This window comes from Pholis gunnellus (assembly GCF_910591455.1).
Source record: "Pholis gunnellus genome assembly, chromosome: 7".
Classification (NCBI taxonomy): Eukaryota; Metazoa; Chordata; class Actinopteri; order Perciformes; family Pholidae; genus Pholis; species Pholis gunnellus.
In genome coordinates, this window is record NC_136533.1 from 16,724,838 (window position 1) to 16,750,960 (window position 26,123).

Here is a 26,123-nt window from a genome sequence, read left to right on the forward strand (position 1 = left end):
GACAACATGGCGGCCTCCTTGCGTCTGGGTCGTCAGGGGATTTTATTTGGCCTTAGATTATCTAAGAATCTTGACAGATGTTTATGGGCCACGCACCCATGTCAGGAGAATGTCAGACACTTCTTTCGGTCACCGTGGATCCTCGGTGAGTGGTCATTGGGCTGTTGTCAGCTTCTCTGCTGACAGCCGCTGACATTTGCTGTCATCGTTTTCTACCTCTATCAGTCGTTTAAACATTAACGTTCATTTTGGTAACTGTGTTGTTGTTTTTCCTCACACTATAACTAATAACATTGTTTTTGAATGAGCAGACTGGCATGTCGCATTCCTGCCGGAGAAATGAGGTTTTAATTTGACCTCAGATTACGGGAAATATATACGGGTCCATAAATGGTGGCAAAATGTACATTGCAGGGAATACACAAGGACTCATATTGGTCAAGTAAATGCGCATTACAGTGTTACAAACAGTGTTATGTGTCGGGAGGGTCTCCATGTATGTCAACTGTCAGTCTGGTGGTTCAAAATCGTTTCATCCCACCGGCGGTTACCCTCTCATGCAAGAGTGGGCTCAGTTCCTTTGTTGCAAAGTTAAATACAGTTTATTTAGTAAATATATGAGCATTGACATAAACTCAAAGGTCCTTTTTAATTTGAGTCGTCTCAGTATGAAATCACAGGTGTTACACACTTGAACACTAACGATGACTGCGTGTGCAAGTGTCCCAGTAATAACAGTAAGCCAACATGTAGAAGACCAGCACCATCAATCCACATCAGCTAAATAAACGTCAGCCATTATTACTTGTATTAGTTACACGTGATACATGATGTAGGTAGGGCTCCCCCTGCTAGTTTTATTTTGGTGAGGGCAGCCCTAAATAGGTAAGTGTCCACAATCAGGTTTGGCACAGGGAATTCAGGTCAGAAATAATTGGTTGTTGGAAGAAACTAGAGGATAACGCCCATCATTTCAGTAGATGTTTACTGCAGACAGTTTGACAGCAGGCAAAAGCGCTGATGTAACTAATTACATGAATCATGGCTCCATTCCAAACTGTGCCAGTAAGCATGCATGCACAGTCACGTTATTGAACTGGCAAACATGAATGGAATGCAGCCATCATTAGAATTATTAAGTGCACCTGTGCTGTTAAATGTCAAATGTCTGCTGGGAAAATGATGTCACTTGTGAAAGCAGGACACTTCTGTGACAATATATCTCTCTCACACACACACACACACACACACACACACACACACACACACACACACACACACACACACGTAGGAGTGATTTATGCTAGTATGAAACATGTGTGAATTTACATTTTTTCTGCTGTTTCATATTAATGAGAAAAGAGTCAGGCAGTTTGTTCTTTATACACACACACACACACACATAAATAAAATAAACTGGCAGGTACATATTTTTAACAGTTACTGGTATTCTTACATTTCAGATTCTGAATAAAAATGTAAATATTGAAGCTAACAACACATTATTACCATTGTAAAATACTAGTCTTCCTTATACACACACACGCAAATGTTGTGACATCATCAATTTTCCAGCAGATGGCAGCAGCACGCAACTTTAGATTGAATGGAAACACGAAGGGCAGCAAATCCGACATGGCCTCTAAAATGCCTAATTTGAGAAAGAAGAAAAAGATTTTCATTTCTTTAGTGGCATTTACGTTATTTGACGTTAAGTTGCTTGACTACATGTGTTCTAGTCGGATACATATAACCGTGGGGGGGAAGCTGCTGGGTTGAGAGGACCACGTTTCAGGCGATTTTGTGTCTTCATGTAGGCTATTAAATTGGATTGATGTACAATTTGAAGAACTTCAAAAGATCCTTTTCTCTGCCTCCTCTGTTTCTCTTATTCATTGTCTCTTCGCCACATTCTCTCTCTATACATCATGAATGTCGGCGTTATGTGAGCAGTTCACTGAGCATAGACTTGTACACTCAACTAGAGGATGTTCCTTTTGAGTTGAGCAGTGTCTGAGCGATATGCCTGACTGTTCTTTTATACTGCCGTGGACTAGCTGTAGTAAAGCAGTGATGCCTCTGGCATCCTGGAGAGCCGGTGTGTCCACCGCAGCGCTGTGAGCCGCCAGTTGAACCCTGGCTTCTGAGTGACTGCAGCTGGTGACAGTGTGTGTGTGTGTGTGGGGGGGGGGGGGGGGGGGGGGGGGGCTTTCATGGTCGCTCAAAGGCCTGCAAAGAGTACTTGTGCTTCTGCAGCCTCTGGTGCAGTGTCAACGAGGATCACAATTACATCAGTGACCCGCCAGCGTTCTTCTGTCACAGTGGCACCGTCTCTTCCTGTTTGTCCCATATTGAAAACCCCGAGGCCTCAACCAAACATAACTACTTCTAGCCATATGTCGCTTGATTTATTTTGACATTCACATAGATTATGCTGGAAGGCGTGGTGGAAGGAAAGCACTGAATGTGATTTTTATGGAAATATTTCTGCTGTAGTTTTGCTGCCTGATGACCCCCCCCCGGTGTAAATTGCAATATTCTCTTTCTGTCCTGTAGGTGTCAGCCCAGTCAAAGTGCAAATGCCTGCACTCTCACCCACCATGGAGGAGGGAAGCATAGTTAAATGGCTGAAGAAGGAAGGTAAAAGAAACGAAATACATCATTTCCCAGCTCTCATCACCACATGTTTCTGCTTGACTTTCTCTAAAAAAACAACAGCTGCTAAATCCACTGTTTAGCAGGTTTGTAGATTTAGCAGGTTAGTTTACGTTTATGTCATTTTCACAGTAACACCCTGCATCTGTGCTCATGAGATCAAAACAAGCTCAGTATGTCTTATCCCCACAATGATAGACCAACTATAGCGCTAATAGTTTACTCAATGACATCACAGGCAGAGGACTGAGCACCGGAGGCACCTCGGGGCCTCCAGTGGCTAATTGGCTCAAGGAAACACGGCAGTCACTATTCATCACTGCTTAGCAACTCAGCCACACTATCATTTATCAGGAGGCAGCATCCTGAATTCTGATTGGCTGCTCTGCTGTGTTGCCATGTGCTTCTGTGACTTGGGGGGGGGGGGTGAGACATGTACATGTGTGTGTGTGTAAGTGACAAAGGGACAGATATATTCTCAGTAACAAACAAAAAACGCACCCGGAAAGCTACTTTCCTACTCCTTAAAATCCATTATACGGTTTTAAGAGAGCCAAGAACAAGATTTGATTACTTTTTCTGCTATGGACTCTTGTTTTTGCAGTGTAGAATTTTACAGCTCTTTCGTCACATTCACAACATTGTCGAAATCATGTAATTATTCAGCCACGACATTAAAGATCTTTTAGAAAACACTACGCTATGTTTTTTTTGTACTCTAACACAACAAACTGACAACACCACACAATCCCCTCTCACGTGTCCACCGTTGTATTCTGGCAACAAGTCACATGACTTAATTAAAAACCGACCGGATCAAGTGAAAGATGAAGAAAAACCTTTTATTTCTCTGTGGGGTTCTAATGATGATGTTGTCACTGACTTATAATGACAATCTGAGCGGTGGCAAAAAAAAGCAAGTTTAGTGGACTTTAATTGACTTTGCGTAGCTGCCAAATAAAAGGACAATGCAGCCCTTTCAGCGGGTGCATTGTTCTTGCTCAATACTCAACCATTTTCAAAAATACCACAAATATAAACACATAAAATAATAACTGCTCGCTGGAAGGGTAAAGCTGTTTTTCCACAAAGTTGGCCATTGTGAGTTTTCTTTAAAACATCAAAACAATTTCGGCATCTTATATTTGCAGGTAATGTATGTAGCCCTGGCCTGCATAGCTATGTATTCTTAATAATGTATTCTTAAAGAGCAGAGGTGAACAGGCTTGAGGTCGCCTGTTTAATATTAACCCCTGGGGTCATACAGTGTTAAAGCCTTAAACATAGCCGACAAACACTCTTTTTTTTTAAATTTGGGTGTTAATTCAAGGTTTTACAAGATCTTTTTAAATTGTTTTATAGTACTGTCCTTGATTTTTCTATCCTCTACTTACTACATGCACATAAGCCAACCTCCTTATAGTTTTTTTTTTTTTCTTCTGCCTGACCTTCATCTCCTCTACCTCACCTCCTCCTCGCTTGTCACATGGACATATGTCACAAAGACGATTCAATCACACCTCTCCTCTGACTCTTGACTCTCTACATGAAGAGTGACTGCAATGGTTAAAGGCTAGACATGTCTGGGGGATTACAATACAACCAAAACACGCCTCACCTTCAACATTGATGTCTTGATGTCTAACGAGCATTTCCTGTGCAACAGTAGTTTTTTTTTTTCTTTTACTCTTCCTTTTTGTCCAAGGAGACAATAAGGTCCATGTGTCTTGTGTATTATTCCATCGGAAGCCCCATTTGAGTTGTTTCACGAAACAGGCGTTTGGACAAAATGGATATATAAGCACAGAAGGTTTGAACCAATGCCTCCTAATTGCCATCCTCTTTCATTGTTAAGCAGATGCTAATATATTCCGACTCTCTCATGGGGTGAACCAGAGGGAATCTCCTGGAATTCTAAGGATAGGCAAAGATCTTGCCTTCTTTCAGACACGCTGTGTTTCCGTATCTCATATTCTTTCCCATGAAACATTGATTGGGCCCTTCATTAGATATGTCGGCCAAAGCCAGAGCAGATATTTTCTCGCATTAACCTCTTTGTCCCGTCAATGTAAGTCTTTCATTTTTAGGGCAACATTTGTTCTCCATGTGTGCAAAAAAAAAAAGAGTAGTTGATCATGATTCATGCATTTGCAATCCTAACTAAATTGAGTCATTTGCACTTTAACTAAAGTCAGAAACCCTTTCACAACGACGACATTGGTTTGGGAATTAGGTGCTTGAAATGCCAAATGAATGTTGTTTTTTGTTTGATATCGGAGTTCTTGGATGTGTTTCTTTACTTTTCCAGGTGAGGCAGTGGCAGCCGGTGATGCCCTCTGTGAGATTGAGACCGACAAGGCTGTTGTTACCATGGACTCTAATGAAGATGGTGTCATGGCAAAGATATTGGTGAGTGAGCGAAAACACACACAAACCTCTCCAGGAGATGGTTAGATACAGGAACACCGTTATACTTATCTACGAAAGTGATGGGCTGAGGGAATATTTAAATGATAAGAGTGTTCTTCAGTTTTCTTTTATTGCACCTTCAAACTCTGTGAAGTCACCAGTTTGCAGCGGTTGTGTCTATGTTTTTGAAATGAATTTATATTCACATGGACTACAATCCTGTTAACAGTCGTGTGAATGTTTCAGGGTTCCCTCATTGCCAATGCTAATTGGCTACGCTTGTTAAATCTGCGCTTCCTATACAGTGACAGCAAAGCTTTGACAAGACGTCTTTAGTGACAAATATTTCACTCCCCACCCCCCCACCCCCCCATTGTGCTGTTTGTCTGTGGAATTGTTGATGGACTGCCAAAGACAGAGAGATCAGTTTTCTTTCATCAGTCCTCCACCACATGGTCGTCCCCCTGCACAGGAAGATGAAGATGTTTCATCTTCTTCTGCTGTTTGACTGATCTTTGAGACATCTGCATACAGTACGGGATGTGAGAAGAAGGGGGGAGGATTTCCTCACAGTTTAACACAAGATTGAAGTTCTGTCTTTTTTTTTTTTTTTAGCTTCCCTTTTTTAAAAGTGTTGCTGTGTTCGTTCCCGTGGAAACGTAAACACTTCCTCCATGTCACAGAGACTTAACTGACAACACAACGTGTTCCCCAAGCCGCGTACATTTCGGACATGCTCACATTGTGGCGACGCTCGAGTGGAGCAGGGTCTAATTAGCCGATGTGTCCGTCTGTTTGTGAAACCTGCACAAAAAAACAAATGCAGGGCCAGGTCTCCACCAGCACATGCACATCACAAATACAAAATGCTTTCTTACAAGTGCACCTCAGAGATGGCTAAATTAAACAATTCATTATCGGAGGGATGAGTGTCAATTCTATAATGTATTTGATTGTATCTCTCTGTCCCCCCCCCCCCCCCCCCCCCCCCTTGCTTTTCACTTCACTTGCTTCCATTGGTTCACATCGCCTTATACTCCGTCCTTGTTTTTGCCACTGTGGGGATGAGGTAGTTTCTATAGCAACCACCCAAGAATTGGGGGTAGGGGCTCTTTGAGCTGAAGCTGGCAGAGAAAGATGGTCTGCATTAGATAAGCCCCCTAGCTATCTCTCTCCCCCTCCCTATAAGAGAGAGTGTGTGTGTGTGTGTGTGTGTGTGTGTGTGTGTGTGTGTGTGTGTGTGTGTGTGTGTGTGTGTGTGTGTGTGTGTGTGTGTGTGTGTGTGTGTGTGTGTGTGTGTGTGTGTGTGTGTGTGTGTGTGTATAGTTAATAATAAAAACAGGAGCTAGTGGCAATATTTCAGAGATATGTGCACCCTGATAAGGCACGGACCATGTGGCATCCACTTTGTCTGGGTCAGAGAGTATTGGGTCTTAAAAGTCTCTAATTGGAGCTCGCCAAGCACCCAGCCGGGTTTCTAATTTAGAGGCTACAATAATTACCTGCCCGTGGCCAAATGCCCGGACATGCTGCAGTAGACGTGGGACTTCCAGCGCTCCACAGGGGTTATTTATGGGGGTCAAGTACTGCTATGGCCCTCTACCAATTTCCAACCGTGGCTCTTGGGGGTGAGAGAACAGGGGATATATTCTGCTCATATCAGGGATGTGGATGTTGGAGAGGGGGGGGGGGGGGGGGGGGGGGGGGGGGGGTAGGAGCACAGATTACTGTATCTCATCATACTCTTGCTGTGTTGCTGACCCGGGGGCTTCAATCTGAAAATCAGCCCCTATTTTTTTCATACTGAAGATTCCCATTAGCTTTTCTTTTGTTCAGATGTTTATAAAGATGAATGCCGCTGAGCTTCAGACGGAGAAAACTGATCTAGAAATGTATTGATAGGTACATCGGAAGATAGTTGAGTGTGGATGAATTTGCGATTGATAGAATGAGTTACAGGGCAGAAAGGACTGATGGATAAATTGATGAAGATATCCAACACATTCTGCAGGGCTAACCTTTCAGTTTCCCATTCCTCATTTTCTTCCCCCACCTCTCTTCATCTCCACACACTGTCGTATGAGGGATACATTTAACCACCAACAGTAGCAGCTATAGTGTCCTCTAAATCAATTAGTATAAATCACTTTCTACCCGTGCAGCATTCTCAGGTTAAAAAAAAAAAAATTGATGAAAAGTCTTTGTCTGATCTAGAATTTCAAAATGAGAGTAAATAACAAGTAGACTGTTGGCACAAATGCTAAATTCATTCACTTTACAGGTCATATTTTCCTTCAAGAGCATTGGGGAAAGAGGTTGGGACTAAGGTGATACATTATCGAGACAACAGAGTGGAGAACAATAGAAAATATGGAATAGATAGAATAGAAGGGAAATGCCCCGTGATACCAGCTCCTTGACAGTTCAAACCTGAAAGTTGTGGTTATATTGTTGGAAAGCTAAACAAACATGATGCTCAGAAGGAATGAGTTTACTCATGAGTTGCAGCTTGAATTTTTGTGAGGTTTCATTGGACTAGCAGGCTGGCATTGCTACAATGAAGGGTGTCGCTGTAATCCTCTTTGTGCGATATCTGTCACACTCTATTGATCAGAGGCACTGCCTAAACACCATCTCTCTCTCTCTCTCTCTCTCTCTCTCTCTCTCTCTCCTTTTTTGTTTATCATTTTTAGGCTAAATACCTCTTCCTTTTGACAAATAAACATACTCAAACACTATGCATTCAGGGTTTGATCTGTAGCTCTATTTGTAGTACTGTACACTGTTTGACCACGATCCTAATGCCCACTGTAACAACCGACTAACAAACCTGGAATAATCACTCTTTCTGGCATCTACATCACAGGCTTTACAGCAACATCAGCCAACAATCTTAATTGAAATTAAAATGAATGTTTATACTTGTCCAGGCCAAGCTTATTGTAACTAAGCTGTTTATACCCTCAGGGGGCTTGTATGGCTCGCTGTATGATAACAGTTTTGCGATAAGTAGGTTAAACCTCATAAATGGTGCAGTCTGACTTTGTTATATCATTAGCCTAGCTGATGGGCTCTGGAGAGGTCCCTTAAGAGCCCTATTTGAGATCCGGTAGACTTTTCACAGTGAGAGTGTTGTCAGAGTCTAGCCCCTTGACTGTTCTTCATAGTATAGGGCCCACTTTTGTTAAGCACGAGAGGAAGGACGGCTGTGAGGACCGGGACCGAGCGGGTAGACCAGAGAGACACGGTTTAAAAAAGAAAAAATGAAATGTTTCTTTTGTTCTTTCTGTGAACGTGACAGAACTTAACTAACAGAAGAGAACTGAGTAGCACAAACCGACGCTCTTATCTGAGACAAAGGGGAAACGTATAGGATGATTGATCAGGCAATTCAGACACACAGGGATAGACGAATACATAACCGTCTAAACAAACTACCATAAAAACAAAAAATGTCTGCATAGCGCTACCTAATAACTAGGCAAATATAATCAAACAATAATATCAAAAACACCGTTTGCTCAAAGAAATAATAACGAAAACACTGCCCTTCTTCAGGATGCAGGAGGAGCGTTTCAGGTTGCAATCAGCACTCTTTGAAACAGGTGTGATGCAGCTGGAAAATTGCTATTAAAACTGTATGTTATATGTCAGTTATTTATCAGTTTGTATGTGTGTGTTGTAAGTGTTGTGTTAAAGAGAAACCTAAACTCAGTAAATGAAACGGGAGGAAACGAGTTACCATCATTTCCTGTGGCTCAGTGTGTGGCTGCTGGTGTGGCCATCACCGCATCCAACATGAAGATCAGATATCACACGTTACCCAGGAGTCAAGGGTCACCATCCTTGTAAAAAGTACATGTACTTATTATTTTTGTTGGGTTAGGGTTATTGTACAGAATGCACGATGTACTTTTCTTGCAAATGTTTTGCAATGTCACATGATCCTAATCTGACTATACTTAATATTAACATAATATATGCCGTGCTCTCTGTGATCTCCGAAACTGTTTTAGAGGAGTTTCATGCTGAACATTGTCTAATTTCATTTCATTCTAATCTGACATGCTCACTGTGTAGATGGGATTTTACTGCTCGCTTGTCCGCAGCAGCTCTTTGAGCTTAAAGTAAAACTAGCTTTGCAACACACAGCATCACAATCCTTCCCACAGGTTTCAGGGTGTGCTGTGACCATTTGATGGCAGTATTGAGCCCCACACCACTACAGTGTACGAAGCATTTACTAATGCAACTAACGTGTGTGTGTGTGTGTGTGTGTGTGTGTGTGTGTGTGTGTGTGTGTGTGTGTGTGTGTGTGTGTGTGTGTGTGTGTGTGTGTGTGTGTGTGTGTGTGTGTGTGTGTGTGTGTGTGTGTGTGTGTGTGTACTTTTAAAGTGGTGTGCCTTATAATGAAACCACTGATGCAGCTTGTGATTAAAATGTGGCTCATGCTGTATGTTGTTGTGGTTTTCAAAACTTCCACTTTTGTGAAATGCAATTGCCTTATATAGGCACAATGTTTGCACTTCTTGGGACCGGTGTTCTTTTATTGCTCTACTACACATTCTGTCAGTAAAGCTGTTTGGTTTTCAACCTGATAACCTGATAGCCTTAAAAAAAATGCCTTATAAATTGTATTTTCATGCTTTCTGATAGGTATACATCCAATAAGACTGTCTCTGATCTAGAGTAGGGTAGGATACATATTTGACAACATTTCCCTCGGGGTCAACCACCCCAAATAAATTCCGGGAGTGTGGAGCTAAAGATAATGTCCGCTGCAAAACAGCATTAAATTCTCAAGCTGACAGGTAGTGTATAGCGCTCCATTGCATTAGGCTGTTATGTCATTGGTACGTTCTCCCCTTCTGTTACACAGCGATATATTGATGGCTGTCGTAACAACATATCACAGTGTTGCTTGTGTCGGGATACCACGGCTATCGTGGAAAGCATATTGCTTCTCCAGCATCTCTACCAAGTGGAAAAATCCCTCTGAGCCTGAAGAGAGGGATCTCTCTGTGGATCTGTGGAAATTTACAGGAGTCCGTATTTCCCTAAGAGGCCTTACGCTAACACTCATCCATCACCTCCCACAGCAGGTCTGTGTTAATCACACATCAGACCTATTGTTTAAGGTCTTGTTATGTTGTGAGCGTTCCACTTTACTGCAAAGTCCAATGGGGCAAGAAAGTATGATTCTCAGATGCCTTTCAAAATGTAGTATTATTATGTGAGAAATGAACTCGGTGAATGTTAAATCTTAGTACCCAAAGACATCAGTGCTTTGCATTGCTGTGAGAACGTCCTGCCTCAACCTGCAGGTTTACGTTGAACTAAAGTAGACCAGAATCAGCATCTCTTTCTACCAGTGAGCGCAGGTGTTCATATATTCTGCTGTTATTTCCAATCGGGTGGATCTGATGTGGATCTGATTATTGGAGTGCTGCTTTTGGTTGTGCAATCCTGCTACAGAGAGGGGGGGGGGGGGGGGTTTGGGTGGAGCTTGTTGATAACTTGATTTACTAACTGCTTCAATTTGCACCAATTTATTGTGAAATCGCAGCTTATTTTTTCATTTGGTCATGTGTTAGAAATGTGCAGGTTATTGTGTTTTTGCTGATCAGTGGTGGAGTTTGTGTTTTACAACAGCAGGGTCTATTTTGTGGTGTTCCTCCGTTCTTTCTTCCTCCTTCTCTCATGATATCGAGCTACACCTTCAAGGGGCAGCTCACTAAGTGGATACCTTTTTGAAAAGAGATGAAGTGTAGCAGCCCAACCCTGTCTATTGTGCCTGGCCTTTCATTTAAACTGATCAATATTGACGGAGGAACAACACCTTGCACAGCTTGGTGAGAGTAGCATGAGGCTTGCCGTGGATTACTCTGCAACAAGGCAGTGAATCAATAGTTGACAGCATGAAAACACATCCATTGCACTCCAAGAACCTGTTCCACCACAGCTGGGTTTTATATGATAATTCAAGTTAACGGGAGAAAATGGAAGAATAGAAATTGACGCGAAATGAGAAGGCAGTGGGATATTTCAAGAGGTCCCCTAATAATGGCTGACAAAATGTTTACCTTTCCAATGACCACTGGTAAACTGATTAACTTCAGTATCACTTTCACATCATCTGTTTATTTATATTCTTTGCTTCACAATCATATAATATCTGAGACCTTCCCCATTATTCTAGTAAACTCTGTAGTTATGAAGTGACTGAAGCATGTCCCCCCCCACTGACTGTATAAGTATGTCTCTCACACTCTTTATAGATAGAGGAGGGAAGTCGCAATGTGCGCCTGGGCACTCTTATTGCCCTCATGGTGGAGGAAGGCCAGGACTGGAAGCAAGTTGATATCCCCCCTCCGGAAGCTGCAGCTCCACCTGCTGCAGATGCAGCCGCCGCCCGAGTTGCGCCCCCTGCTGCTCCCTCTCCAGCCCCTCCCCCAAAACCAGCCACGTCAGGACCGTAAGTGTCGCCACAGGCTGTTTGGCACTGAGTTGTACGATGGGACAGCAAAGCCAAGAAAACACGTAGATAACAAGGATAGAGATACATGCAGGATTAACAAAAACGTTTCCTTTCTTTTGTTCAGTAAACCAGCCATGCTAATTTCACGTCTTACCCGAGTTACCACCATCTAACACACTGAATAAGATGATCTTTTTCTGTTCATACTCCAAAATGTGTGAGATACCTACCCCTGTTTACACAATAAATACTCTTGTGGAAAGCAAAAGAGCTGCCCCCGAACAAACATTTCTTATGCAAACATCTTTTACTGAGCCCGGCCACATTTTCAGATTTGCACCTTGGCTGCATCAGCTTGACGGGTGAAAGATGAAAGGGGGATGTGTTGTGCAGCAAGCATGATTATCAGGATGGATGCAGGAATGGGCTCTATTAGGCAGTCAAGTCAGCTAGATGGTATCTGAAATAAGCAAGAGGTCCTTTTTAAAGTGTGTTCTGAGCACTCGGTCAGTGATATCCTAAAGCTAGACTGAAATGCTTCAAATAACCTAATTTGCTGGACCAGGATTTGTTTTTTTTATCTACTCTTTTCTTTAAGACTTAAGAAATAAAGATAGATAGCAAAAGTACAAAGTTCAAAACTATATCGTAAATACGCTCTCTTCCTCGTCCAGGTTACGTCTCAGTCCAGCAGCGAGACATATCCTGGACACCCATGGTATAGACCCAAAATTGGCCACACCAACTGGACCAAGAGGACTCGTCACCAAGGAGTGAGTATGGATGAATGGGTGTGTTTTTATTTGTTTGCACAGGAAGTGATTTGTCTGCAGTAGGCGATCGTTTAGCAGTGTAATAGGTCTGAGGGCACAGATTTGGAAGGGTCCCCTTGTGGCCAACGTAGCACCGACGTATCTCTGAGGAAGAGAGATGTCAGTCAGAGCAAGGTAGGTTATAGCAACAGTGTAGGCAGTGTGAGTGACAATGAAAACGTGGGATAGACTAGATAAGTGAAAAAAACTAATGTGACTAAGGGGGGGGGGGGGGGGGGGGGGGTCAAGATTTCAGCTACTTTAATCCTGTTATGTGGCGAATCCACACCAGAGAAAGCTGTGAACACACACACACACACACACACATACACACACATACACACACACAGCTCTCATGGTTACCTGCTGTCAATAGGGACCTGATTGAATACTCTCGTTACCCACACAACACCCTGCTGGGGAATCTCATTAAGCAACTTCTGTCGCCATAGCAACTCAGTCTCCAGGACCCTCTGGTGACCATAGAAACGCAGACCATATGTCTTCTGAGAGTAAAAGATACATGAAGCTTCATAAACCGAACACGGTAAAGAAGGACGACGCAGAGAAATTCAGCGAAGCCTTTTCTCCTCATGCATACAGTTTTAGAAATATAGCAATAATCATATTTTAAACTGTTTATCTATAAATCTAAAACTATAAATTAGAAGTGTTTTTACCACTAAGGAAGCTGTTATACGCCCTTATTCAAGCATATTTACAATTTTCTTTTCTTAAATAGCAAAAAGGGAACACTGCTTGTTATTAAGCTGTAATCAGTTGTCCAGGTTAATGAACACATGTTCTGCGTGTCAACATGATTTTTAGGTTTTGAAGTTTAAATTGTTTTGCCGTTTTAATTATATCCCAATTATTTGATTTAGCATGCTGGCTCAGTTACCGCTCCTCAAACCGTTTGTTGAACTGGAGATTTGCATGAAGGAAGGTAGTTGAGAGTCTCTGCCTGCCAAGAGGTTCAACAAAATTAACAGTGTGTAAGAGACATTTCCGAATTTAATGATGTGCTGTTCTGAATAGTTTGCTGGCCAAGCCACAGGCAGAAAGAAGTACACAAAGCTTCACTTTTAAGGCATTGCCTAGTTTGGAAATGAAAAGTGTATTATTTCCTCTGGCTTTTCCTTCTAAAATGTTCCCAAAGATTGAAACATAGAACCACAGTAAATGATCAGTAATCTGTGCTCTGGTGTTTTTCACAAAGCTCTGCAGAAATCGGAGTGAGCTGTGTCATTCTCTCAGATGGCTGCTGGCTCAATAATGCCATTAGATTAGAAATGTATCGGCCAGTTTGTCTTCAAAACATCAGGTAAGCCAGTGACAGCTACGGTCAAGCAAGACCTTGTCCAATGGCCATGAACGGCTGGCATGAACGGATGTTTTTTGGAAGTGGTCTATTCAGCATAGTTTAAAAGAAAAATGTATATTGGACAAATATTTGGGACATGTTAAGTAGCCAGTTGATGCATTTTCTGTGATTGAGCCATTTCCTTTCAGACAATGTCTTTTGGATATTTACATATGTCCCAGAATAGCTGAACCTAAAGACTAGCTTCTATGTTGTGGGACTGAACAGTCCTGTTCTTGTTGGAAATCAAATCTCCTTGGTGAGAATAGTTTCACATAGACTTAGCTCCTTCAAGAGAGGGCAGAATAGACCCCATTTCCCTCCTTTGTCCTTTGGCAGATCAGATAAGACTGAAACCAGGGAACGGTACCCCTCCCATTCCACCCTCTGCTCTAGTGGGGCCCCTCTATAGTGTGCATGAATAGCAATAGGTCACGCAACCCAGGGATGAGATCATAGCATGTTACGTAATCCACAGCAAGGTTTAAATACAGATTGGGGTTCAAAGAAACACATTTCTATTACCACCTTTTCTCCCCTTATATTTCATCATTGTCATGAATAGAGATGTTATCCAAGAGGCAAGCACAGTGATGGGTAAAGGTTTCAGTGATTTTTTTAATTCACCGTAGGTCACATCGCTACAGAATGAGTGTATGACTGTACCCTGTGTAAATGCAGGCAAAACGCTGCCATTTATGTAGAAAATGTGTGTAAAAAAACTCCCGATTTCACGTATTAAGCATGAAGTATTACATTAGTTAAAGCAAGATACACATTTTGAAACGTCAACAAGGAAGCCGGTTAACTTTAAGCCGCCAGCCTCTTGTAGCCATGCAGCAAGCAGCTGTTGTGGTCTAGCATAAATGTGAATATTCAGTATTAACATATCAAATTGATGGCTTCTTTCTTTGTGACATATCTAGATTACATTTTTCTCTTTCTTTCACTATGTGCTTCCTGCGTAAAAGTGTAATACTTTAAATGGCCACACATGAATGGAGGCTGGCCCAAAAGATCAGTTGTGTTTGTCCTTGACCAACACGGGTATTCATTAACAAAGACCGGTTGTCTTCTTCGCTGACTCTGGCATGCACAGCACCAGAGCTGCGCTTTAGCGGAAGTCAAAACATAATCAGAACACACAAAAACGCCTACATACAGTATGTTACAGGTAAAACACAAGAGTATTAGCCTGTTGCTGTTTAAAAGAGGTACTGCTTTCTAGTGGCGTGTTAGTCAGCCAGATTTGTCATATTGTGTTGCTATATTTTGTAATCTCTTGCGTTGTTTCAAAAGCACATCTTGCTGCCAACTTCCTCAAGCGATTTTTTTTTTTTGCTTTTCAAATGTGTTGTAGATGTTCTTACTGTGTGTGTGTGTGTGTGTGTGCTGTTTCTCCAGTGCTTTTACAAAAACCTAAATCTTCTCTTAATGTTATTTAAAAAAAATAAAGCATAGTCCTCTTTACCCTGGAGTCCATTTCAGCCATAATGGGTTGTTTGAATCTCTATTTAAGATTGTTCATATGTTATATTTTTAACCTGATTGAAAAAGGCAGAACACACACACCAGTCCGGTGGAGCAGATCCCATGACTACCCCACCCTTTCCCCCCCATCTTAGCCTGTCCTAGGGGGCAGTAGAAGACAAAGTTGATTCATGTGTGTTGGTGCTTTTGTGTGTGTGTGTGTGTGTGTGTGTGTGTGTGTGTGTGTGTGTGTGTGTGTGTGTGTGTGTGTGTGTGTGTGTGTGTGTGTGTGTGTGCGCGCCGCCTCGTTACCTTTTTAATATTCTACTCACACTCACAGTCTCTCAGAGGCTCTTTTGCCGTGGCTGTCAGTAGGGGTGTAAATGAAAGGTACATGCCAACCAGCTACACAAACGGTATCTATAGCGTCATAGTCATAGCGTCCACGATAGGCTCCTGTTGATTTGACTTCTTCTCATTAAAGAATACGGTGGCATATATATATATATATGGCATATCAGGACATGGCATATTTGGACAATCTCCTCGGTATCGGATGTTTTTGTTAGTTTGCTTGCTCTTTTTACAAGCGTTCAAAGTCAGTCATATATAAGCTCTATGCTAGGCTTTTGTTTTTTATTTGGGGGGGCTGTAATCATTAATGCAGTCAATGTGGTTCTCTCAGGTTAGCTGGGGGATTTCCAAGTTGCTCCACAAACAAATACTCCTATCAGTGAAAGAGAGGGCGGAGTTAGTGTGCGAGAGGAAATAAAGAGATACAGCTCACAGAGGGACATAGCTGTGGGGCCCAGACTGTCGAGGTCAGAGGCAGCCGGTCCAGACAAAAGACTGGATGTGTGTGGGAAGGTGGACCCCAGTGCACTGAACTGGAACCAGACAGCTTCAAGCTTGCGCACCTGATACCTGCCCCTCCCACCTCTTTCGCTGCTAAGACCAAAATTAATGGGTGAAAAAAAATCCAGGGCAGATCTTTCAGTACATTTTGATTCCCGCCTTTCTTTCTTTTTTTTTTTTACCTTTTCTGTTTCCCTGTCTATCAAATCAAATTGTCACTTCCTCGACTGCATTTATTAAACGGCTGTAAATGGGCATATTATAAATACGCTGTATGTGGAAAATGTTGCAGTAGAAGAGTCAAATGTTCACTCTTATATCTAACTGACCAATGTGATATAATTGAATTAATTCCAATTCCATTTTTTCTTCTTTTTTTTTCTAAGTTTACGGTAAAAATAATAATTTAAGATGGCTTTGGGATAATCTTCACCCTCATCTGAGATATAAAATGTGTCTTTTAATGCAGCATAAGACGTCTGTACCAATAAATGAATTAGTCTGTGCTATGTTATTGTTGTCCCTCCGAAAAAAAGAAGATTTTGAAAAAAGTAGGGATGTCCATGGCTCATCATGCCAGTGCCGAGAATAATGAAGCCAAGGTTTTGAATAACCGTGTCCCTTGCTGCACCTGACACCCGATCCTGCCTAGCCTTATCCTGATGGGGTTTGTTTGTGACTAGCAAATTATTCTCATGACGCCCGTCCACTGGAGAATAACCGAAAGTTACTTCTCTCTACACGCCTGACACAAAAACAAAGCAGATAAAACTAGCATGCTACTTATAAGCTTGGTGAGTGGGAGCATATGGGTTAATAATGTATTCTTGTACTGCCATAAGATATGCCAGTGTTTTTTCTTTTTTCTTTTTTCATACAATTGCTGTTTCATTTAAAAAGGTCAATGCAAAGTTAAAAAAATCACTTTTCATGCAGAAAGAAATGTGTTTGATTTAGTTTTCCACAGTAGAAATGAAACCATCAATAATCCATTGCAGAAAGGAAGAAAACAGGATGACAAGGAAAAGTTTGCCAAAGGCTTGAAATAGCATAGCTCATCTGTTTAACGGGGGCAGACTGAGTGGGAATCAGCCCGTTCACATGTGCACTTCAACAAAGATGGACCCAAATAAGATTGACACAAAAGCATTTTTTTGCAGTGCGCAAAACAATTTGGAAAAGGCTGGGAAGGATGTGTTAATATATGTGTGTGTAACATTTTTCTGCGCCAATGTGTTCCAATAAGTTTAGTGTTGAAGTCTATGTTGACTGCCATAGTGGTTTAGGTGTAATAACACCATGTTAACCCTTCATTTCAACCCTCACCAGTGCTCAAAATTCAAATTACTGTGTAAAGCGACGCCTTTATACATGTGTTTTTGTTTTTTACTTCAACAGAGATGCATTGAATCTCTTGAAGACATCTCCTGTCCCCAAAGCAACCCCAGCCATGGCTGCCCCGAGTCCCGTCCCAACCCTGGCAGCTACCCCTCTGCCCGCAGGCAGGAGACCCAACATACCTCCTCTCTCCATACCAGGGAAGCCAGGAGCACCGGTGAGCACTCCTCACAATATCTCCCTCTCTCTCTCACCCACTCCTAACCAGTCATTAAATTAACGGAACAAGCTTGTGATATAATCTTCACATCGTTAGTGCCATTCATCCTTTTGAGTGATTGATGGCAGCTGAGATATGTCTGACAATTTTTAATTCCCTGTCGTCTCTCTCAAAATGCCCTTATCACCCTGTTCAATTATTCCCTCCGCTTGTCCTCTTCAGGGCACTTTCACAGAGATCCCAGCCTCAAATATTCGCCGTGTGATTGCTCAAAGACTGACGCAATCGAAGACCACCATCCCCCATGCGTATGCCTCTGTTGACTGTGACATGGCCGCCGTCATGCACCTCCGCAAAGACTTGGCCAAAGGTATAATCGCACAACTATGAGGGGGTTTGTACACGTTAGCGATGTTCTGTACATGCACATGGTCGTGTCGTGCCCCTTCAGTGAATGTCTGATGTGGATTTCAGGGTTTTCACATGACTGCTCACTTGACAAAGAGGACAGTCTTTTGCATTGAAAGAATCTCTGGTGCATGTCGTCTCAGGTGGGTCATGCACCTCTGGTTCATACCAATATCGCCCCCCCCCCCCCACTAAGAATAACCCGGTACAGTGCGGGACGGTGAGAGTTCACATGTTGTATGGTTTATGAAGAGGATATAAATAGGGCATAAATGGCTGAATCTTTGAAACATCCATATTTGACATTGATCAGATGCGCCCTTTCTTCACACAGCGTATCACAATTTAAGGCTGATAAGACAACCGCAGTTAGTCATACACGTACACATAGCTCTAATCTATAATTTCTTACATTTGACTCACAGAGTGGCTGCCTCTGTTAGCTTGAAATGGCCCACACCGGTTCATGATGCAAGTGATACCAGCAACAACTTCAGAGACAGAATCTGGTAAAAATTGAAGCTGTTTTCATTCATATAGTTGTTCCTTTGTGCTTAAAGGAGTAAAGTCCTCTTCCAGAATAATAATTTCTCTTGGATTTAAAGTGTTTCCAGTTGATTCTTCAGTGTGTTTGGTGCATCCTGTGTTATATAATGGCGGCATTCAAGATGAAGAAGAAAAGCATTAAAAGACTGTAAAGTATGTGTGAAATGTAAGGTGGTGGAAAAGAGCTTGGTCCTTCCATACAGTGTGAACAAGGTAGTTAATGTATGGATGAGTTGAGAGCTTGAGTATTTGGAGAATGAGCACAATAGCAGGAACTAGTAGTATATTCACTATGCTTTGGCAAGCTACTTCCTCAGCCTCAAAGACTTCCCTAGCAACTCACTGAGCTAACCGCAGCTTCTTGTGCAACATCCATCAGGATGCACGTGTTCAACGTGAAGGGAGGTTTACACCACAACCAGAGAAAGGAAACATTGTGCATGTGTCTCAACAGTGACTCTTCAACATTTTGCTGCATTCAGCCAAGAACATATTTATCCACAATTGCTGCTTTTCATGGACTCCTAAAATATATTCTATGCTTACTTTGGGGCATTTTCTGTGTTGTCTGTCAATTTTCCTATTTTCTAAACATTTAGTTCAACACACTATCACGCAATTTGCTTTATTTAGCTTAACTCTGCCTAGCTGTCAAACAAACGGTAAATCTCTCTGTCTCTGTGATGGAGGAAACGGGTCGGCCATTCCAGAGCTATTAGCTAGGTTGTGTGTGTACTTAGGGATTCTCTCCGCGGTTGTTTTTGCGGACCCTCATTGTTCAGGAGCAGAGCGATTTCACGGTTTGCTCGTTAATCATCCCGCTCACGGCATTCATAACCGTCTGGTTCTGCACTAATGGACACTAGTACAAGTTGGCAGCGATGCCAGGCCAAGCCCGCCTGGCCCGCTGGTGTCCCACACGGAGAGGGGAGCAGAGCAAATGCCAGCGACCGAGTCATATAGAGAGATTGTTTCTGATCGGCTGGAGTGAAGGTCAAGATGTGCGAGAGAACAGTGTCACAATTTGCAGGTCCTGTACAAAATACATGACGTTATGTCCATTTGTTGCCTAAATCAGGCTCACAAACTGTTTCTTCTTTGTCTTTTCAGAACAGATCAAAGTGTCAGTTAATGATTTCATTATCAAAGCAGCTGCTGTTACCCTTAAAGTAAGTATTGTTAACCTGTTTATCTTTATTTAGTAATCTCCTAACTATGTGTATATTTATGCCCACAAGTATCTGGTCTTTTATGTCTTTTTGGCGCTTAACACACCATGGACACACACGATTATCTGAAGTTCATGCTTCAATTGATTTCCAAGGCTACATCATTTGGTCCCTAAATTTATATTATTTCTGCAGCAAGGCTTTGTTGTCCTCGTTGCTAGCTTATTCAGATGGTGAATCAACTGGTAGCCTTACCCTTATAAGACAAGAATAAACGTTTACTCACAGACTGTGTTCATTTTGATGGAAAAACGATGCAATCCTCTGGTAATTTAGTTATTCCAGCCAGGACTGTCACAGCCTGTCATCTGCTCATTCTTATCACTTATAATTAAATATTGGTTCTGCTTTTGTGGCCTACAGCATTAACGCGTGCCAGATGTCGAGGGTGTTGGACATTGTACCATGCACACTGTAGGAGGATATGAATGAAACGCTGCTACAATTAGCAGCAGCAAAGACACCTGGCCGTTTGCTGTGTTTTGTGTCACAGTAAATGTGAGGAGTGTGAAACACAATTGTGTACATTGTCCAGGTAATGTTAGTATAAAATGCCGAAGCACCACATGGCTCTCTCATAGTCTGGACTCTATGCCCCACATGTCAAAATACCTCTTTGGATTGGCATCTGCACTAAACTTAGACACGAGACTCACTTGCATAACGGTGTAACATCAGACAGTTGCCCAAAGCAACTGCACTGTCCCCCCCCAGAGTTGACCTCAGTACACCAGGAAGGGGCACCTGAGGCCAATCTTTTGTTCTTTCATCAACTGGTGTGCACTGGGATGTGTTTCTGTGTTCATACCACAATGATTCAACATAGATATTTAGTTATTGAGGCTCCACCGCAGCAGATTATTTAAGATCAAGATTATTCAGACATAATATTATTATTATTCAGATTTGCTGGCCTGTTAGGAAGTCTATATATTCACCGCCAAATTGATTAATGATGTTCTTGGATTTACTGTAATATAGTGTTGTGGCTTTTTTACTGTCATCATAATTGATTCATACATGCATGCTATCAGTCATATTATAGAAAATGACATATTTGGTATTGTGTCAGGACTGATCTCCTGTTATTGTACCATGAACTGTATAGGAGCGCACTAGCACAGTGTAACGACAGCAGGAAGGCCTTTTATTTCTATTTGTCTAGTTATTATCTGTCAAACCCTGTGCTGACCTCTGACTGTCTATCTTAGGAGATGCCAGAAGTGAACGTGACCTGGTCTGGCGACGGACCCCGCGCCCTTGATTCAGTCCACATTTCAATCGCAGTGGCGACCGACAAAGGCCTCATTACCCCCATCATCAAGGATGCAGCAGACAAAGGAGTCCAGGAGATCTCAGCTAACGCTAAGGTGAAAAATACATACTACACCGTTGTGTTATCATGTGTTGTGAGGTACCCTGGTGAGAGAGTTTCCTCCCACAGCTCTCTTGCAAGATTTTTTTGCAAGAGAGCTTCCTTACATACTTCCTTTGCAAGCGGTAGATTATAAATTCAAGCTGCGGGGACATTCAGTGTATCGCCTCACGTGAATACATGGCGTTCTGCTGTTGATTTGTCCGTGGAAATAGATAAGGGAGTTGAGACTTGACTGCAGCCCAATTGTATGGGAAAACAAACTGTAGACATCTGTAGAGTTGTGCTCACCTTCTGGCTAGAACTTTATTGCATACATATCTCTTTATATATATATATATATATATATATATATATATATATATATATATCCATCAGATCATGGAGAGTTAGAATCTCAGATCAGCTGGAAAGTAAATAACTGTAAATAACTGATTAGATTTGTGATAGTTTGATGTTTGGGTTGTTGGGCTGCAGGTCTCAGCTGTCACTGGACACAGATGGAGTACAAAGCAACAATGGTCAGCTCTTCCTCCTGCTCACAGTCAGCAGCTGGGGACAGGCATTTATTCACAAACACATAAATGTGCTCTCAAAATCTGATAATCATGTACAGACACGCACTCGTTGAATCGTCTCACTCTCTTCCTCATTAATGACACAGATAAAATAGATGAATTTCTCAAGATGAGGGTAAGAACCAGGTGTAATATTCCTAAATGTTCAGGTCTGGTATGTCTCAGTGACGATATGATGTCTGATTCAACAGATGGAAGACTTGTTTCCATAAAACAGTGTTGTCAAACTGAAAACTGCTTCTCTACCTGACACATTAATAGCAGTTGCAGCAACAGAAGTAGTATCAGTATTTGTAGTCGTGACAATACCAGTGAGCCATGATTGCAGTTCTTTAACTGACATTGTTTATTCTCCAATGAATAAAGAAATAATGTTTAATAATGAAAATATGTTGCTGAAAACACTCTCTATACATTTTTTCTCGTGAGTCTTGGTGTAATTCTTGATTCCAGAATAGTATCTGGTTTGCATCAAGTTTTTAATCAGGCTGCATTTTTGTTACGTATGATGTTGTTGTTGTTATTAAACAATTTTAATGACTTCAAGTCAAATAATGTCTTTTAGCGATCAAATCTGGGAGAACGTTACATCGCTGGTGCACATACACATACTAGAGCTGCCATAAAGCATGGGCAGTAACACGGCGGACATTTCCGTCCACTTAAGCCTTCAAAATGAGCTTTGCCACCCACTGCTATGCAGTTTAGTTATGCTGCTGCCTTGAGTTAATTCTACATTTGCCGGTCCTTATTGCACTTAAATTGAAATCAACATGTGGTTTGAATGAAGCATGGAGAGGTCGCTGCTGGCTATTGATGTGATGGAGTGGAACATCAGCCTGTTTTTGCACTAAGAGCTCTTATCTCAAATGTGCCCACCATATGCCACTGTGTCTTGCGATCCTGTGAGTCATTGTCGACTTTCTGCATTGGTTGTGTCCCCGCATTAACCTTTAAGTAGATTACCATTTGAATAAAGTTCACGTTGAATAAAGACATAGTGGCCAGCGAGCTTTTAGAGAGCTTTGGAAAAAGAGAAGTTCAACGATAGCTTTTCAACAGTAGCCTCGTTATTTCTGCGAGGTCTTTAGTATACGGTGGTCTGTATTCTAAACGGATTCAAAAGCTCATACGTGATCGGTGTGTATGTTTAGAGAATCACAGGAAAAAGGCCGCTTTTTTGTGTCCCGTGACAAACCCAGAAATCAACGTTGACTTATTTGTCACATAGCTATCGCCACGTCTGTTGTCATTTTAACCCAAACCACAATCTTAAGTATTTTTTGTTGCCTAAACTTAGCAGGGGCTTGCACAGGCGCACTGATCTCTGGTGTTGCTGAACACTCGTAAGATTGAGGATACGTTGCTCATTCATGCTCCCCAGAACCTGTCTGCAGCAATGTGTTTGGTTTCCTCGTCCGATGTCTCCTCTTCCCGTCTGGGTATTGTCATTTCCCTTTCTTCATTTTAGCAATGCACAGTCTGATAGTTTCCATTCATCTCAGTGCTAGCTATTCAACATTTAATCATTTTCTTGGACGTGATATTTCAAAACTGAGCCCTGTGGCCTTTCACCAAAAGATCTCTATGCTACAAAACTGTGACTGAAAGGCTTGCAACACTTTAGGAGAATTGCTCTGGATAAGAAATGTGTCTGCAGTGGCTAGTTTACTAGTTCATATAGACGAGGCTTGGTCTACAACAGAACATGGCATTCATTTGTGTTTATTGGTGTCTAGCTCTAACCTGAAAATATCTCCATTTGGTCTTCATGGCTCAGGAGATGGCATCGTCTGATGGTCTGTTGCTCGGTTGGCTCACCACTTTGATCCGGAACAATTATCTGAACGATTGCCATGAAATACTGTACAGATATTCATGGTCTCCAGAGGATGAATTCTACCGAATTTGGTGCTCCCCTGACTTTTCCTGCAGTTCAACGTTTTCACTTATCTTATGAAATATTGATGGGCAGGCACAAAATATTGCACAGATATTCATGGCATGTAGAGGATAAACCCCTCTGACGTTGGTGATCCACTGGTTTGTCCTCTAGCTTCGAACCAATATGTCTTTATTCACATGGACAAATCAGGAGCCCTGCTGATATCTAATGATTTAGACACAAGCTTTGTCTTCTATGTCACACAGCATGTGTGCTTTTCTTCATCACTGTATGTATCTTGCATTTCTTTTCTTCTCTGACACTAAGCTTAAGTGTGTAATGTTTCAACAGGCGCTGGCCCAGAAGGCTCGAGATGGGAAACTTCTACCAGAGGAGTACCAGGGAGGCTCATTCAGGTAAACCTCAGACACACGTCATCTCTTGGGTAAAGAAGAGGAATATGAAAAGTCATAACACTATAAAATGTAATATTATTTTCCAGTCTTTCCACTTCCATTTTTAGTTCAACTCTGTCTGTCAGTTTTTCTCAATTCAATAAGCAGACTCTTTATATGTGGGAACAGAGGCCCTTTTATCGCTAATACTTAATTCTATTTCACAATTTCCGTTGTCGCTCAGCGGTAAGATATAGCCTTCATAAATTTCCCCTATTATGACTTGGATCTAGTTTCACAGATAGTCAATATATTATGCATATTCTACATTTCATGCGGGCCTGAACTGAATGTGGTCTTGGGCGACAAGTACCATCAGTTACTATGGAGGGAGTTTTTTTTTTTACTCATTAGACTTAATGGTGTCATTTAGACATAAATGAGGTTTCTGTGTCAGGCAGGAGCGATGAATTCCTATGGAGATGCAGCCCTCTGTGTCCTCCTGAGGATGTATGTGTACATCCTTCCTCTATTCGTTCCTCCATCCCCTTGAGCTACAATTCTCATTAAGGCAAACAGCAAACTGCCCTCGGGTCAGTCTTGCTCACCATACACAACATTTAGGGAGAGACTTAGAGGCCAGTGCTAATGTTCACAGCCAATTATATTTATTTACTTAATGCACCCTCTAATTTTTCATTCATTCATAAAGATAATATTCTTTTTTGCATCAAGAAGCTGGTTTTAGAGCGACCGTTATGGCTACTTAGTTGATTTTTATGCATTTCCTCCCGCGCTAAGCTTGACTAACGATGTAATATGTGTACCGTCTCTTCTCCTGTTCTCTCATTGGCAGTATATCTAACCTGGGGATGTTCGGCATCAGTGGCTTCAGCGCCGTAATCAACCCTCCTCAGGCGTGTATCTTGGCCATCGGGACCTCCCGGTCCGAGCTGCGACTGTGCGAGGATGACCAGACCCTGTGCACCCAGCAGCTGATGACCGTTACACTGTCCAGTGACGGACGACTAGTGGACGACGAATTAGCCTCACGGTTTCTAGATAAATTCCGCTGCAACCTAGAAGAACCGCGACGCATGGCCCTTGCCTGAAAAACAAAATGAGATCGCTGTATGAAAGGGACTGGACGGACAAAGCAAGAAAACACCTGTATGACGAAGCCTGTCTCGTGCTTTCACAAACAGAGAGCTCTTAAAAAGTGGATTCCTGTTCGTGCTTTGATTGAGGCTTACAGAAGTATGCTTGTGCATTGTGTAAACTTGTTTTCGTGGCTTGCTTCTGATGGATAATCACCAGGCTTTGTGATGGAGCTGTTCAACTGGGCTTCTGCTAGAGAGTAAGAGGACTGTAGCAGTGGTGCCAAATACAAGACGATGTATAGCGGGGTGCAGCCCACATAATGTAATAGGGGTGGTTGTTCTATCACACCAGTGTAGTGTATATATATGAAGTGATTATTCCACTTTAAGTTCTATTTTTCCCTCCCAGTGCATCTAGTCTGTGTCACTATTAATACATGTGCACGTGGTGCTGAAAAAAAAAAGGTATTTATCACTGAACATCAGGGGCAGTGCAGTTTCCACTAAGGGTAAAGCCCGTGAACCATTTCCTGTTACAACTTAATTACCTGTTCATGTTAATACATTTTAACTTATTTAAACACATCCTTGAAAATGTATCTCCTAAATCCATGTGTATACAAAATAAATAAAGTCATTTCAATTTTGGTTTCCATAGATGTCAATAAAATACATTTTTCAACCTTGAAATGTCAGCGAGCCTCATTAAAACATGTTTCTACCCACCCTCATGCACACAGCTACCAGGGAAACGTGTGTGTGTGTGTGTGTGTGTGTCTGTCTGTCTGTTTAATTAGACTCTAAAGAGATTACACAATTATTTCATAGAAGCCAATTAGGATAATTTGCTGGGCTTAGTATACAGGTCAGTCTCTGCTGGCAGATGTTTATCTTTGCTGTAAGCGTGGGCAGAACAGCTGTTTACATATGTAACAGCACCAGTTGGGCAGAGCTTATCCTAGATGTGTGTGTAATCAGGGTTTGGTATTATTCATTTTAGAGATGGA

At 42.0% G+C, this 26,123-nt stretch overlaps 1 protein-coding gene across 1 annotated transcript; it reads left to right on the top strand.

Annotated features, from left to right (window-relative positions):
- pdhx (pyruvate dehydrogenase complex component X) lies at nt 1-25,800 on the top strand. The gene is made up of 11 exons (XM_079162653.1): nt 1-145; nt 2,557-2,640; nt 4,964-5,064; nt 11,343-11,539; nt 12,217-12,315; nt 17,441-17,597; nt 17,823-17,970; nt 19,665-19,723; nt 20,995-21,153; nt 23,973-24,037; nt 24,873-25,800. Exons 1-11 carry the CDS (start codon nt 7-9, stop codon nt 25,126-25,128), a joined length of 1,464 nt encoding a protein of 487 aa, XP_079018779.1. The 5' UTR covers nt 1-6; the 3' UTR covers nt 25,129-25,800.
- Nucleotides 25,801-26,123: the final 323 nt, after the last annotated feature.

Bases quoted from the DNA above. Each gene is read 5' to 3' on its own strand.
- pdhx (XM_079162653.1), top strand. From the start codon at position 7: ATGGCGGCCTCCTTGCGTCTGGGTCGTCAGGGGATTTTATTTGGCCTT. The intron at 146-2,556 runs GTGAGTGGTCAT...TCTGTCCTGTAG, and splicing joins TCGGTCACCGTGGATCCTCG to GTGTCAGCCCAGTCAAAGTG. The intron at 17,598-17,822 runs GTGAGCACTCCT...TGTCCTCTTCAG, and splicing joins CAGGGAAGCCAGGAGCACCG to GGCACTTTCACAGAGATCCC.